This window comes from Sapajus apella, unplaced genomic scaffold (assembly GCF_009761245.1).
Source record: "Sapajus apella isolate SASKATOON/1434 unplaced genomic scaffold, GSC_monkey_1.0 scaffold29, whole genome shotgun sequence".
Lineage (NCBI taxonomy): Eukaryota > Metazoa > Chordata > Mammalia > Primates > Cebidae > Sapajus > Sapajus apella.
The window spans coordinates 342,300-359,104 of NW_022436969.1; the positions used below are offsets into that span (position 1 = coordinate 342,300).

At 39.1% G+C, this 16,805-nt stretch overlaps 1 protein-coding gene across 1 annotated transcript in view; it reads right to left on the reverse strand.

Annotated features, from left to right (window-relative positions):
• Positions 1–1,285: 1,285 nt before the first annotated feature.
• Positions 1,286–16,805, reverse strand: part of DSG2 (desmoglein 2) — a 48,250-nt gene continuing 32,730 nt past the window's right edge. The window contains exons 10-15 of the mRNA XM_032293115.1: positions 14,258–14,400; positions 13,526–13,753; positions 10,949–11,176; positions 8,642–8,763; positions 7,108–7,440; positions 1,286–4,264 (exon numbers count right to left, since the gene is read on the reverse strand). Of these exons, the coding sequence (XP_032149006.1) occupies positions 3,251–4,264; positions 7,108–7,440; positions 8,642–8,763; positions 10,949–11,176; positions 13,526–13,753; positions 14,258–14,400 (2,068 nt within the window). The 3' untranslated portion in view covers positions 1,286–3,250. The remainder of the gene's footprint in view (positions 4,265–7,107; positions 7,441–8,641; positions 8,764–10,948; positions 11,177–13,525; positions 13,754–14,257; positions 14,401–16,805) is intronic.

Genomic DNA, 16,805 nt, shown 5'->3' on the forward strand with positions numbered 1-16,805 from the left:
GTAGACTTTTTGATGTGGTGGTGATTGGAATATGGTCTGTAGAGATCAGCCAGAATCAGCTGATTGGAGCGGGAACTGAAGTCACAGGAATAAAACAGTCTGCATGCTTTAGGACGTCCTGATGCACCAGTGTTGTGAAATCTTCATTCATGAGACATTCCAGTTTACCAGCAGTGTAGACTAGAATATGCTACACCTCCCAAAATATTTTTTTAGTATAAGGATTATTTTGAGAAACAACAGATGAAGGAAAAGCTCTGAAGACAGAAGGTAAGTTTATTGTTTGTTAAGGAATTTACATTTATAAAGGAAATGTCCATTTATAAGGTTGTCTCCCTCTGTACCAGACACAGGGATGATGATAAATGACAAGGACATTGACTTAAATCTGTATAACAAATCTTACCCAAGCTGACCAGACTTTTCCTGGTCACCTTCCATTCATTTGTTTCCACTGCCCAAAAGCCCCCAATCCCTTTTCCTTTGTTTTAGACCAAGTTGGTATATTGTTAAATTAAACTAAATTTTGGCTTGAGGCTGCCTCCATACCTCGAGTCCCCACATGACAAACTGCAACCTAGCCTGGTACATAAATGAACTGACAGCCTAACTTAGGAGTGTACTTTTGTAACACATAGCTGAGTGTCAATCAGTCACAGCAACTGAGTTCAGCCAGTCACTGGCTGCCAACTGTCAGCCCACCTCCGAATAAGGCGAAGGCTCAGCTGTAACCAATCAAGCGGCTTCCCGACCTCACTTCCATTTTCTGTCTATAAATACTGCCTGCCCACCTTGCAGAACGGAGTTCTCTGAACGTTTCTACTTCCAGGGCAGCCCAATTTTGTGAATCATTCTTTGCCTAATTAAACTGTTAGATTTAATTTGTTTAAAGCTCTTCTTTTAACATTTTACACCCAAGTTCTAACCACCCCTTTAAGCTACTCATCCCAGTTACTCCAAAGCATGCATGAGACACATGTTAATAGACTAATGTCTGTTTTTCTCTTATTAATCTGTTTGTTACAGAGCCCCGGCCGGGGACTAGAAGAAAAAGATTTTTTTTCTTCTCTGACAGCAGCAACTCTGATCTTTTCCCTTATAAAATATGACAAGCAATTAAGTCTCTCAAACATCGGTAGATTGATTCCCTTTGGGTTAGATACACTAGCCTCCAGCCAAACCCAACAGATTTCTCCAGTGTTACTCTGGGCAGAATGCAATCTTTAATTCCTTAGGAACAAGGTTGCCAGAGTTGGCAAACAAAAATGCCAAGTACCCAGATAAATTTGAATTTTAGATAATTGATAACTTTTTTTATTTCAAGCAGATATAATTAAATACCAAAGTCCAAGAAATACCTGCCTTTAGGGCACTCTCCCTAACAACTGAGCTTTATTCCTTGTAAAATATAATAGAGAAATAAAAACACATAGGGAAAGGGTCACTCTAAAGGTAGTTTTTTTATTTAAATATTTTATGACACACATACACATATAATCTCTCCCCAAAAAACAAATGTAAAACTAATACAAATCACTTTTTCAGGAACAAAGAAAATCATTTAGAAAATGTGATTATGCTACAAAGGGCAGGTTAGGTTTCTGAGGCTGTTCAAGGAGGAAGCTTAAGACCAACTTTTGTTTGTTTTGAGTACGTGGGTGATATTTACATTTTCACATACTAGTGATATTCCTGTTGCATATCTGGCAAAATCAAACTGTTAGTAAGTCTACAATAATACTAATAAAAGAAACAACAATTACTAGAAAGAGAGTAAACAATTCTAGATCATGGAAGCGTAACTTCCATTTAAGCTATAGACGTAGATCTCTAAAAATATGTGCCCTGATCTATGCACAGTTAGTGGGAGCACACTGTATAAATACTTTGCATAACACCATTCAACAATTTTTTTAAAGTCTGCAAAATTTTAAAGTCACTTCCCTAGCAAAATATCTTCAGTCAAGAAATTAGTCTTTGAAAATTATGAAAATTATTGTGTTGTGGGAAATATTTATATAAATTATTACGGATAATGCACATATATATTGAAATATTATTATTTCTAGGAGCAATAATAACCTATTTAGGAGCGAGGCAGCCCACATAATTTGTAAAAAAATTAACTTGTAGAAAAGAAAGGCAAGGATGTTGTGCAAAATCAAGTCAATTATCTGAGGTTTTTATAATATAATATTGAGTACTTACGTACTAAGTCACACCCGGCCAGTCAACAACTGAGAGATCAAAATAAAATCATAATTTCAAAGACAGAATTACAGAAATATAGGACCTTTTGAGATTTTTGGCAATTGTAAACAAAAAAGAATGGTTTGCACAATTCAGTGTAATTCTACAGTTATTTGGCACCCACGTTAGGCACTGAGGATACACAGCAGTGAATGGTTCCTACCACAACTAGAAAACATGGCTGGTTAATGCAGCTGCACTAAATTGCAGCTGTTTAGAAGATAATCTATCCTGAGGTTGTTTTTTAAAAGTATACGATTACTATAAAAAGTAAAATTATTTTATATTTAAAAATTTTGCTTTGGATTATTCAACTGAATTTGGAGTATTCAACATTTTCATGGCAGTTGAGACAAGAGGTATAATGCTATTTTTAAGACTATACAGTATGTATGTGCACACACACACACAGAGTCATGTACACAGAAACATAACAATGTGTATTCTTATCATCAGTGTTCTAAAATTTAATGAATCACACACAGATGAAAAGGGTTCAAGTCTTAAGGAAAACCAAAACTGGTGCCCAGACTGTGCATATATCTTTGGATCAATGAGGTGTTGAAAATCTGCTACATGCAATAAAGTACAGAATACGGAACATCAATGTTAAATGTTAATATGGTAGGCAAAGAGACCCAATCAGTTTCCTGGGTTGCTTTACTGGACGGAGGATGAACTGTACACTCTGTTAATTTGCTAAGTTCTCAGAAGCCAGATTGACTGTATCTTGCTTTGTCAGGATTCCCTGCATAGCTCACTAAAGGCACCTAAGAAGCAGCATCATCTCTATGTCCTCAGTAAATCATGGAGCATTTCTAAAATACACTCCTGGAAGCAGAGGCAGTGTGGTCTTTTGTATCTCAGCGACTAAGAAAAATCTAAAGCTCAATGTGTATGTGTATCTGTGTCTGTAAGCTCATGAAAAATCAGGTATACTGGAAACATGAAATTAGTCACTGCTAATTAAACTCTGGGTCAGTTTGTGGCTGACTACTGGTTAGGAGTAAGAATGCTGTACAGTGCTATGTTTGGTGACTCTGGTGGAAGATGTGGTTATGGTAGAATTAGAGTGACCAGATTCCTTTAAACCAAAATCTGGCAGGAGGCCAGGGACTCCAGCTCCAGACACCATGGTGTTCCTAACCCTCATAGAGTTTTCAGTGGGAATCAGATAACTGGATTGCAGAGTGGAAGCAGGTGCTAGAACTCTTTCTGTCATTGTCACATTCTGCCCCACTGCTAAATTAGGCATGGCCAGAGTCGGCTGCACACCTGAGCTGGGGGCAAGGAAGCTCTCTCTTTCCCTCACCATGACATAATGTGCATCTTGCAGATGCTGGGTGCCTTCCAGAGGATTCGATCCACCCCCATGAGGCTGTATTACTCTTTCAGTAACCACAACTGTACCTTCATTAGCATAAGGCTGATCTACCAAAGTAGAAGCTGGAGCATATACCCTCTCTGTCACAATAAGGCTCTGTGGCTGTCTAGGACCCAGGATCACAGTGCTTGGTGGCATAGTGGAACCTGTGGCATAGGAAGCTTCTGTTGCCATCATATTACCAGAAGCCACTGGGTCAGGAAGAGGTGTAGCTACCTTTTGAGCCTGCCTAGAAGACACGGATCTTTCAGTGACTATTCCCTGAGTTACTTTCTCTGCATTTGTTTCTTGCAAAGATTTTGGAACCGGGAAGCTACTGCCAGAGGAGGTATTCTCTGAATTAACCATAGTTTGCTCATAGAGTGAACGTGAAGCTGTGTTCATACCTGCTTCTGTGGCAGGTTTTTGCCTCTGCTCAATTTCCATATCTATTTTTTGACCCAGGCAAACTTCAGCTAGCGTCTTGAATTTAAGTCCCAAGTCATCTAAGAAGTGGTCATCTAGCTCTCCTTCAATAAAACTGCAACAGCCAATAGAAGCATTCAGAGATTCAGTTTCTTCCTGAGAATAAACCAGAAGGCAATCTTTGGCTATGTGATTTTCATCTTCCTCAGTGTAAGAGGCCGCTTTCTAAAATGAAAACAAAATGAAACAAACACAAAACAAATATTAGCAATACAAATTCATTTAAAAACAAGATGATATTCCTGTTGAAAAGGCACTAATGTGAAGTGGATTACAAAGATCTATCAGGGAAACACAAATTGAGAGAGATCCTGTGACACAACTAGCCTGTATTCTTAAAAAATATCAATATCAGGGAAAAAACAGAAAGGCAGAGAGGACTGTTTCAGTTTAAAGAAGACTAAAGTGTCAGGACAACTTAATGGAATGCAAGACTCTGAAAAAACAAAATTGCTATAAAAGTGTGATAGTTGGCTACACTGAAATGTGGACTGTGTCAATGGTAAAGTTCTACATTTGTTAACTGTACTACAGTGATGTAAGAGAATGAGTGTGAATGTGTGTCAGTGAGAGAGAGAGAGAGAATGGAAAAGCAAATAGCAAATGTGGCAAAATGTTAATAATTGGGTTCAGAATTTCTACCATTCTTGCAAATTTTCTAATAACTTTGAAATTACTTCTAAATCAAAAGTTAGTACATACATACATAACCAAAAATGACTGGAGCAGGCTTCGAGTGGAGAGGGAAAACCTATCAAAATAAAACAAATAGGACGCTAGAATTGAGCTTAGCAGTGAGACAGGAAAGGCCAAGATGTGGTTTTCCTTGACACCAACCACATCCCCATTAAGCTATACTTGGAGGTGGGTGAAGGATGGTATGAAAGAAGGGAGGGTGGAAAGGAGCAGAAAGTGGGAAAGCACACTAATAATTTGCAAATTTAGAAGACAGGGGACAGAAGCAACTTGCTTTCCTCAGTGGAAGCCCCTCCCCTTACTACTCTCTAGGGCCCTTCAGATGCTGTATATTCCAACTCTGCCCATTCTCATGGGAGCACAAGGCCTTGTTCTCAAGAAAACCACCCAGTCCTGCTTTTTTTAAAAATTATTCTGACTATGTCTGTAGGATCTGTAGTAATGTTTTTTATTTCATTTCTGATATCCATAGTTTGTGTTTATTCTTTTAATATCCTAGTCTGGTAAAAGGTTTATCAATTTTATTGACCTCTTTAAATAATCACTTTGTGGCTTCAATGTTTTTTTTTTTTTTTTTTCTATTACTTTTTGCTAAGTATTTCATTGATTTCTGCTCTAAAATTCATTATTACCTTATTTCTGCTTGTTTTGAGTTTAATTTGCTCTTCCAACTTTTGAGGGTAGAAGCTTAGGTCACTGATATGAGACCATCTTCTAATATAACCATTTTTGCTACAATTTCCCTTCAAGCACCACTTCAGTAGTGCCCCACAAATTTTCATAAAGTGTAATTTAATTTGCAGTCATGTGTATTTATAAATATTTGAGTATATTTTATATATTTACTTTATTACTGATCTCTGGTTTTATTTTTGTCATCGAAGTACATTGTATAACTGCAATTCTTTAAAGTTATTTACAATTATTTTATGTTCTAGAATATAGTCTGTATCAAAAAGCATGTGTATTCTGCTTCTGTTGCATAGAGTGTTCTGTCAATGTCAACGAGATCCATTTGGTTGATAATACTAAGTTTTCTATATGCTTACTGATTCTGTCTACTTGTTCTTTCATTTACTAATAGAACATGTTGAACTCTCCAACTATAATTACGAATTTGTCTGCTTCTCTATCAGTTCTGTTTTTGCTTTAAGTTTTAATAATTTATTATTAGGTTCTGATATATTTAGGAGTTTCAGACCTCCTGATGAATTGGCCCATTTTTCATTATGAACTACCCCTCATTATTCCTGGTAATAATCCTTGTTCTGAAGTATAGTTATCTCTATGTTATTATTATTATTATTATTTTTAGACAGAGTTTCTGTTGCCTAGGCTGGAGTGCAGTGGTATGATCACAGCTCACAGCATCCTTGGCTTCCCAGGCTCAAGTGATCCTCCTGCCTCAGCCTCCTGAGTAGCTGTGACTATAGGTGTGTGCCAGGATGCCCGGCTAATTTTTTGTGTTTTTGGAGAGTGAGGGTTTCACCATATTACCCAAACTGGGCTTGAACTTCTGGGCTCAAGTGATCAGCCTGCCTTGGCCTCCCGTGGTGCTGGAATCATAGGCATGAGCCACTGTGCCTGACCTCTACATCATATTTTTATTTTCAGTCCTGCTTCTAATTCCTAATTCTAGCATGAGCTTCCTTACTGCATCTAATCATCTTCCTGCAACTTTTCTCATCATTTTTTGGTAGACTCTCAGAATAGCAAAGCCAAGTACTCTCATACAGAAGGTAAAATTTAAATGGACTTAATAGATTGTATTTTTTGGGTTATATATTCTCTGTCTCTCCTGCAGGGCTCATCCCTACCAAGTCTGCTACTTCAGGGATAGAACTTTCTGACCCACTGGCATCTGTCTTGGTCATGTAACTTGTTTTGGTCAATGAAATGTGAGTGTAAAAAGCCAGAGGCTTTAAGAGCCATTGCCTGGTTCTGCCTTGCTCTTTTCTCTGGGCCACAAGGACGGCAGCTTCCCAGGTCTGATCTGCTCTCTCAGAGCATCTTGGAATGAAGACATCATGAAGCAGAGCAGAGCTGAGCTGACTGGCAAAAACACAACTGTAAGTGAGAAACATGCCTATGTGAGAACTAAGATTGTGGGCTCACTTGTTACTGCAGCATAATTTAGCTAACACCAACTGATTTAGTGGGTCCCATTTCTCTTTCCTTATTGCCTATAAGTATTCCCTGGAGAAAGAAAAAAACCCCAAAGTCTCATTTGGATCCAAGGCAATGATTACCCTAATAATATTACATTCACATATAAATGTCCCCCCATCCCAATACATAAAACCAATCCTTACATCAGTGAAATAATTTCTTAAGAATTCTTCGTTCAGTGCAACAGCAGCTGTCTGAGCTCCAGCCACGTCTCTGGAAGCCCCTGTGGCTCTTGTGTTCTTCATGGTTTCCTTGCTTATGATAGCCCCTGTGGTCCCTGTAGCCTGGGTAGCTCTAACAGAAAGCAGGCTTCTGTGTTCTTCCCACCTTCCATCCAGCTCAGACATCTCACGCTGCTCTTTGGCAAAGGAACCAGAGCTACTTTCTTTCACGGCAGCTTCCTTGGCCATACCTCCTACTCCATTTCTTCCTGCTAGACCATCCCTTTGATCCACCGGAAGAAATGATGGCACCACCTGTGAGAGGAAACACAGCTGAGAACTGAGTCAGGAAGATGGAGGGGGACTCCTTCATCCTTGGTAGAAGGATCTGAGCCAAGTAGGCATAGGAAGATATAAGCTATTTCCACTGAGGCCAATTAGAAAAAACCTTTTGGGTTGAATAACTTATATAAGTCTTATGAAGATTTTCTTTCTTCTTGTTTTATAGCTGGATATAACCCAAAGAGGAAACAAGGCCCAAACAGTCATATAGTCTCAGCTCCTTTACTCTATGTGCACCAATGGCATTCCAACCTTCCTCTGCAGTTTGATACCTTCTTCTATAGTTATAGAATTTTTAATTTTGTTTTTAACTGGATCCATGGCCACGCAAAATAAAGAGTATTTCCAAGCCTCTGATACCACTAGGTATAGCCACCTGACTAAGCTGTGGTCAATGTGAATTAAGCAGAAATGTACGCGAGTTCTGGGAAGTGTGCTTAAAGAGCATTCTTCACTTTTCTCCCATTTGCTGGTTAGAATGTGGGGACGGCAGCTACGTAGCTAGCACTGACACATGAGGACAGTGTGGGAATGGAACTCAACCATGGAGGAAAAACAAGGAAGAGGGGGCCAGGGACCACACTGTGGAGGAATCATCAATATGTTGACTTTGGACTGCCCATTTTACGTTTAAGCCACTGTTATTCTGAGTTCTCTGCCACTTGATGCTAAATTCTATCCTATTAGAAATGATGCTCATAACAGACGGTGATGAGAGGTACAGGGTGAAGATGCAACAGACAAAGGGATATGGCTATGAAGTCATTAGGAAAGTGGGCTTTGCAACATTTTACAACTGTCATGGGGGTTGTGGGTTACCTCTGCAAACCCTGTGCATTGAGGGGAATGGAAATGAAGCAGTTCCTGGTTGTGAAAACTGCCCATTTAATGCTGGGACAAAAGACTTAGATCCCTACACACACTTGCTCTTCCTGAACCTTGCTCTACATTCTCTACAGCATGGGAAGTGTCACAACAGAGTACAACCATCTCAATTCTGCCCCAGCAACAAACACAAAATATGCTTTCATTTGAACCCTTTGCTTAACAAAGGCATGTGAGTGAAATCCATAGTGATCACTTTACTCACTCTACCAAAAATGTAAGAAACACTTCCCTAGAGCCTTTAAAACCCAAAAAGAAGACCAGTCATATTGACATCTGATCCACTGACCTTGTCTTCAGGTGGTGCTCCTTCATTATTCCAAGGATGCAGCATCTCTATGGTGCCAGGTATGGTGGTAAAGCCTTTGGCACCCTTTCCGCAATGGCACATCAGCAGTAAAAGTGGTACCACTGTACAGACACAAAATGGAACACAGATAAGGTTAATCCTGACAATTTCTAAATCGGAATTTGCATGCCTTTCCTGGAGTTGTCTTCACTTATCTGCAGCCCTATTTTTCTTTTGTTAACCCTGATCCAACCGTACCAAGCTGTTTGGGGTGAGTTACTCCAAAGCTCGAAGGCAGAATGAGGGAGTCGTACAGATTCTAGGCCTTGTTCATCAAAAAGAGGCTGTCTGTGGTTGCTGAGTGGAACACCAAGACTAGGTCAGATGGAATCCAAATCATCCAAACCAGCTTAAAGATTAAATTTTTTAAAACCATGGTCCAATTAAAAAAAAAATCACTGTCCCCAAAATATATGTGCTAATAATAATAGTGATTAGAAATAATAAAGTGAAATGTGTAACAATTTCAGAGCTCTCTCCTTAGATTTTATTTCACCCCTAGGAGAAAGCAAAGACCAAGGTTGACCCCTTGATCAATGCAGCAAAGAATTAAACACATCTGCACGCCCATCTGCCACTCCAGCTTGGCAGCTTCCAATGATGAACTGACTAGTGCCTAGATTTCGTTTTTATGTAAAACAGTCAACAGCACATCAACTATAGCTACTATGATTAAGAAGAAGATTGAAATCAGCCAGTGGCAATTCAACAATTTTAACAAACATTCATCAAGTGTCCATTATGTGCCAAGTGCATTAGGCTCCAGGGAATCTGAGATGAGAAAGCAGTGCAAGGAATCCATGAGCAAAAGATACAGTCCCTGCTTCAGTACCTACCTACACACTTGGTAAGCTGAGACAAGTCATTTACCATTATGTATCTGTATATGTATCTGTAACATGGAGATAATTGCATAAAAGTACATGGCAAACTGTTGAGTGCTGTGCATTCAACTGAACATCTACCAATGGCTCTAACACAGCAGTCCCCAGCCATTTTCGCACCAGGGACTGGTTTCATGAAAGACAGCTTTTCCACAGGGAGGTTGGGGGTATGGTGGGGTGGTTTTGGGATGATTCAAGTGCATTACATTTATTGTACACTTTATTTCTATTATTATTACATTGTAATATATAATGAAATAATTATACAAATCATCATAATGTAGAATTGGTGGGAGCCCTGACCTTATTTTCCTGCAACTAGATGGTCCCATCTCCGGGTAATGGGAGACAGTGACAGAATCAGGCATTAGATTCGCATAAGGAGCACGCAACCTAGATCCCTTGCATGTGTAGTTCCCAGTAGAGTTTGGGTTCCTGTAAGAATTGAATGCCACCACTGATCTGACAGGGAGCAGAGCTCAAGTGGTAACACAAGCAATGGGGAGCGGCTGTAAATACAGATGAAGCTTCACTCACTCATCCACCGCTCACCTCCTGCTGTGTGTCCTGGTTCCTAACAGGACATGATCTGGTGTTGGTCTGTGGCCTGGGGGTTGGGGACTCCTTGTCTAACAGGCCCTTCCTCTGTCACTGCACCAGCGTCAGCTGCCTTGGAGGTGGCCCTCTGCCCATGCTCAGTGGTCAGGTAGAGTGGTATTTCATATGACCCCAGGATGCAGTCCCTTGTTCTTTTATAAAAGGAAACCTGAGGTCTTTGGAGGTTGGGTAGGGCAAGCAGGACTGGCTGAGAACATCTTGGGGTCAGGAATCACAGGATGTGCTCAGAGGGTCTGCCTACTTTTGGTGCTGGTGAAGAAACAAGCCAAGTGGGGGATTTCAGGGAGGTGGAGCTCTGAAATACAAAGCAGGATCGACTGGAATAAGCTGGGTTTGCAAAAAACCTTATATCCATAACTCCAAGTCATGCAACAAATCTTTTCTAATGCTTACTATATGCAAGGCTGTGTTCCAGGCACTGGGAATACAGCAGTGAAGAGAACAGACAGCATGCTGCCCTCACAGAGCTCACTGAAATGGGAATACCTGCGAAGTTTATGCCAAAAAGTAGTTCCTAAGTTACTGAAATCAGAAAATGATATACATTTATAAAACAAAATTCTGAAGAGTCCTATATTATGCTTTGGTGATCTGTCAATCATAAGTTGTTTCCCTGTTCACCCTCAAAGCATTCTAGTGTGGTTGAAGAATAACTGTGAAGAAATCAATGACTACCATAGTAACACATCTCTAGTAGTGCACTCAAATTCCTAAAAGCACTACAGAATGGCTTGTAAAGACTTACACAGCAGAAGCAGAAAGGCCAAAATCATGAGCGCAATTGCTGCAGGTCCCAGGCCCACATAGGAGTCACGGTGCGCTCCCACACAGCCACTGCCATGCAGACACTCACAAACCGTGAGTGTAAGGATCTGCTTTTCAGGGCAACTGAAACCCTGATTGTCTGAAATCAGGAACTGAATTTCACTTCTCCCAAGCTTTTTCTCGCTTTGCTGCAGCAGCACACTGGTACCTACAAGGTTGGGAGGCAGAAGGAAATAAAAAGGAATGATTACCAAGGATGAGACAACATTAAATTCCAGAAATGTTCCTTCATTGCTGATTATATTTAGCTCCAATCAGATACTTTCTTCTTCCTTCACTTCTCATTGAAGTGTGCTCCTTAAAATTTGTCCATAGGCCCTGAACATGCAGTTTAAATAGCAAAGGGTCAGACTTGGATGCCTTACTTTCATGATGATTAATTGTAACCAATGTATGTAGGTCTAGGAGATGCTAGGAACTGTTCTATATACTGGGAATACAGTGACAAACAAGTGGTGAGTTAAATAACATTTCTACTCAATGAACTTTATTTTACCATTTCTTTTTTGTTTGTTTGTTGGTTTTAGACAAAGTTTCGCTCTCGTTGCCTAGGCTGGAGTGCAATGGCGTGATCTCGGCTCACCGCAAACTCCGCTTCCCAGGTTCAAGTGATTCTCCTGCCTCAGCCTCCCGAGTAGCTGGGATTACAGGCATGTGCCATCACACTGGGCTAATTTTTGTATTTTTAGTAGAGATGGGGTGTCTCCATATTGGTCAAGCTGCTCTCGAACTCCTGACCTCAGGTGATCTGCCCATCTCGGCCTCCCAAAGCATTGGGATTACAGGCGTGAGCCCACTGTGCCTGGCCTATTTTACCATTTCTTAACAAAAAAAATTTTATTAAGGCAATTTTTCAAACATAGTAATAGAAGAGCATAACCCCCACTATCCATCCTCAGCTTTAATCGTTTTCAACAATGGGCTGATCTTGTTTTCTCTAGTCCCTTCTTTTTTTTGTTCTCAACACTATATATATCCAAAATAGAAAAAAATTCAAACCTACAGAAAAGTTGAAAGAATATTTTAGTGAATATTAACAAACCCTTCACTAATTGTTCACATTTTTGCAACAATACTTTCTTGCCCTCTATATACTCACTTTTTCTCTTTTTATTTTTTAAAGTTTTTAAACTATTTCAAGGTAAGTTAGAGATAGCAGCATGACATTCTTCAGCATACAGCTTCTAAGATCAAAGAACATTAACACTCTTAAACATTATTACTACTTTCTGAGATGGAGTCTCATTCTGTTGCCCAGGCTGGAATGCAGTGGTGCCATCTTGGCTCACTGCAACCTCTGCCTCCTAGGTTCAAGTGATTATAGGCACCCCTCACCATGCTAGCTAATTTTAAACTTTTGTATTTTTAGTAGAGATGGGGTTTCATCATGTTGGCCAGGCTGGTCTTGAACTCCTGACATCAAGTGATCCACCTGCTTCAGCATCCTAAAGTGCTGGGATTACAGACGTGGACCACCACACCCGACTTCAACTTATTATTGATAATACTCTCTAATACATAACTCGATATACTTATAAGTTAAATTTATTAGAATTTTAGAGTATAAGGATCATAGGGAGGCTTTGTTAATTCAGATCATTGAAATACGTAAGAAAGGAAACAAAATGTATTAAATCTGTAAATACAGTTTAAAATATTGATGGTGTTTAATTTGTTAATTGGACTAAACATTATTCAAAGCCTCTTAAAATGATTTCAAACATTTGCTAGACTTAATAAAGCTGTAGATTAAAAAAAAAACCTGATCATTGTCTTTGAAATTTTTCTGAAATGAACCCTAATTGTTTAAAACAAAATAGTTTTCTGGACAGACTTTTCTGCATTCAAAACCACCCTGAAGGACATCTGAAAACTCATATCAACACTTCATATGGTCCAAGTGCCTCGATGTCCTGGATATGGACATACAGACATGTCCACTGGCATGGAGAAGTAGGGGGAATCAGACAACCCCGATGTCATGTTGTTTCTTTCTATCATGTTCTAGCTTTGAGCTTTACTTACCTCCAGTGAAATTAAGGTATCCTCAACTTTAATCAGGGAATAATGTTAGAAGTAAGGATTAAATATGGTAATATATAGGATGAGCTAGCAGATTTACCTGACACATAGCAAGTGTTCAATAAATGCTGCTTTAAATGGAATTATTGTTACTACACTTCAAGAGTTTTAGAAGACACCTACTACGATTGTGGTACTGAGAAAGGCTTGGTACTCCTCACCTCACCAGACAAAACTACTTCAAGAGCTATTTAGAGAATACCAGTTACCTTTAAGACATTTTACATTATTTTTCTTCTCTCTATAAGCATATGAAAGATACTATAAGCCTATAGGTTCAGGACCTTATTTCAAAACTCCTTTAAAAAACTATACTGGAAACATAATTTATGAGAAGAAATACAACTTACAAATATTTTAGATATCTAGCACGCTTAATATTTGGATTTCAGGGTAGTCCAGTGATTTAGCTTACTTTCTTGGCGTACTATTTTCCATTTTTCTGCCATTCCAGGTGGTTTGTCAATGACAGAGAACCTGAAAGGGCCACTGTTTGGGTATCCATCCAGGTCCTCTGCAGTGACGTTCACATACTGCGCGCTGTTACAGACTGTCTGCGTGGGTTCTGTCAGTGTGGGACAGTTGTCGTTGGTGTCTTCAACGGCGATATGGATGGTGCCAGTGATGGTTTTTCTAAGATCATCTTAAAAATAAGAGAGAAAAATATGTACATTCTGTTCCTATTGATGACAACAGACATAGTTTGAATTCCCCTGCCAATTTCGAGTGGAGAAGGTACTAACCACTTAGGACATTTTCTAACCTAGATACGTTTCAAACTTGGATCAAGTCATATCTTCCAACCCACTTACCAAGTAGAAATGTCAGGTTTATCTACTGGATAATTTAGGTGCTTTTTTCATCTTATTAAAAATTTTTTTTAAACATCTATTTTTAAATTTTACCTACCCCTCCTTTTTTAAATTTAAGATGGTGTCTTGCTGTGTTGTCCAGGCTGGTCTCAAACTCCTGGGCCCAAGAGATCCTACCACCTCAGATGCCTGAGTAGCTGGGATTATAGATACAAGCCACTGTGCTTGCTTGACTGAGACTAGATTTTTATATATAATCAAAACAAAGGTTTCTGATGTTGGAAAATAAAAATCTAAATATATATAACCAAGAAAAACATCTATTAATAACTTACCTTCTGATATAGCCAAAATTTTTATAGTGTATGTGCCATTTTGGACATATCTAGATTCAAAATCGGGAATTTTTGCAAGTTTAATTTCAGATGTTACAGAATCCAGAGAAATCCAATTATCTCTATCTTCCAATTTTACATATCTGTCATAAAACAAACATAAAATTAATTTTGAATTCTGCATGAATTGGCAATCTCTAACATCTACAGCTCTTTCAGGCTTACTTTTCTTCTCATTAAATATGTTCTTATTACAGGTATTTGTTTTGAATATTTTTAATTTCATAAAACCATCCTAAAAGCCCCTCTCTTTCCTGCATGCCACACCTAAATTGGACCTTCCTTATTCTTGTAACATACGCAAGACATAAAACTAAGGGTTATTCTCCTGGGCCCACTAACCCAAGTTTTTAAGTTGCTCTGCAGTCTGTCCTATGGCATTCCATTTAGTCTCCCTTAAATTTGGGTTAAACTTTTGGGGAATAACTTAGTCACACAATTAGGACTGGTAGAGAAGAGCAGTCTTATGTTCTATTGTTTATTGGGGGTGCTAGCAACATTTATAAACATCAGCTTTAAAAATAAATGATCACAGGGGCTTGGCATGGTGGCTCACACCTGTAATCCCAGCACTTTGGGAGGCTGAGGAGGGTGGATCACCTGAGGTCAGGAGTTAAGACAAGCCTGACCAACATGATGAAACCCTATCTCTACTAAAAATACAAAAATTATCTGGGCATGGTGGTAGGCACCTGTAATCACGGCTACTTGGGAGGCTGAAGCAGGAGAATCGCTTGAACCTGGGAGGCGGAGGTTGCAGTGAGCTGAGATTGCGCCGCTGCATTCCAGCCTGGGTGACAGAGCAAGACTCTGTCTCAAAAAAGCAAACAACCCCCCCCCAAAAAAAAAAACAAAACTAGACATCATTCAAGTAGCATAGCTGCTTACATGCTATGTCAAAGATCAATAAACAGGTGATACACATGAATAATCAATAAAACAGTAAATTATGACAAAGAGGCTGGAATGCAATGGTGTGATTGCAACTCACCAGAACCTTGAACTCCTCAGCTTAAGCAATTCCCCTGCCTCAGCCTCCCCAGTAGCAGGGACTACAAGCATGTGCCATCACGCCTGGCTAATTAAAAAAAATATATATATATATTTGTACAGGTCTTGTTGTATTGTCCAGGTTGGTTTCGAACTCTTGGCCTCAAGTGATCCTTCTGCCTTGGATTCTTGAGTGCTGAGATTCCAGGCATGAGCCTACCATTCTCAGTCACTTATTAATGTTTCAAAATAACAGCCACTAATTAGTTGGGTGAACATTTGGAAAATCATTTAACTTGGCTGTGCGTCTATTCCTTATCTGTAAAATAATAGGTTCAAACTGGTCTTTAAGATCTTTTCTTTCTAAAATTCTGTAATTGTGTGCTAAAGAATACAATAAAACACTAAGAAATAAAAGAGGCATGGTTCATTATTCTTCCAGGCAGAACACATAACCTTTTGATATATTCACAGCTCCTGGAAAAAAAACAGCAGCCAAAAGTAAATAATTTGGTGGGAAACAGAAGCTTCAATAGGTGGCCACATATTATCAGTATATAATTAGTTTGAACATATAAGCTTCTCTGTAGACAGCAATGAGAAATGATCATATAGAAAATTCATCCTCAATTTTGGGAATTCAGTTAGGGCATACAGTCTTGTGAGATATAGGGCTGAGAAAATTAAAACTAGACCATATAACTCAAGAGAAGCAGGGCGGGCCAAAGAATGTCACCAAGGCATTGCAGAAAACACAGTGGAAGCTGTTTGTTAACATTGTTTTGGGGGGAAAAAAAAACAACAACATTATTTAAGGAATTGAATTAAAAGGAGATTCACTAAAAGGAAAAGGGTTGTTGAAGAGTTTCTTCCACATTTTCATTCTTGCTACACTTGGCAATGCACTTAAATACAATGTTTCATGAAGTACTGGCACACAGGGACTGCTACGGTTTTAATGTTTGTAACCCTCTGAAATTCTTATGTTGGAGCCTAACACCCAATGTGATAATATTAAGAGGGACCTTTGGTAAGCGATTAAGTCATGAGGGTTACACCCTTATGAATGGAATTAGTGCTCTTAAAAAAGACACTCCATCAAAAAGTGGGTGAAGGATATGAACAGACACTTCTCAAAAGAAGACATCTATGCAGCCAACAAACATACGAAAAAAAGCTCTTTATCACTGGTCATTAGAGAAATGCAAATCAAAACCACATTGAGATACCATCTCATGCCAGTTAGAATGGTGATCATTAAAAAGCCAGGAGACAACAGATGCTGGAGAGGATGTGGAGAAATAGGAATGCTTTTACATTGCTGGTGATAGTGCGAAGTAGTTCAACCATTGTGGGAGATAATGTGGCGATTCCTCAAGGATCTAGAACTAGAAATACTGTTTGACCCAGCAATCCCATTACTAGGTATATACCCAAAGGATTATAAATCATTCTGCTATAAAAACACATGCACACGTATGTTTATTGCGGCACTGTT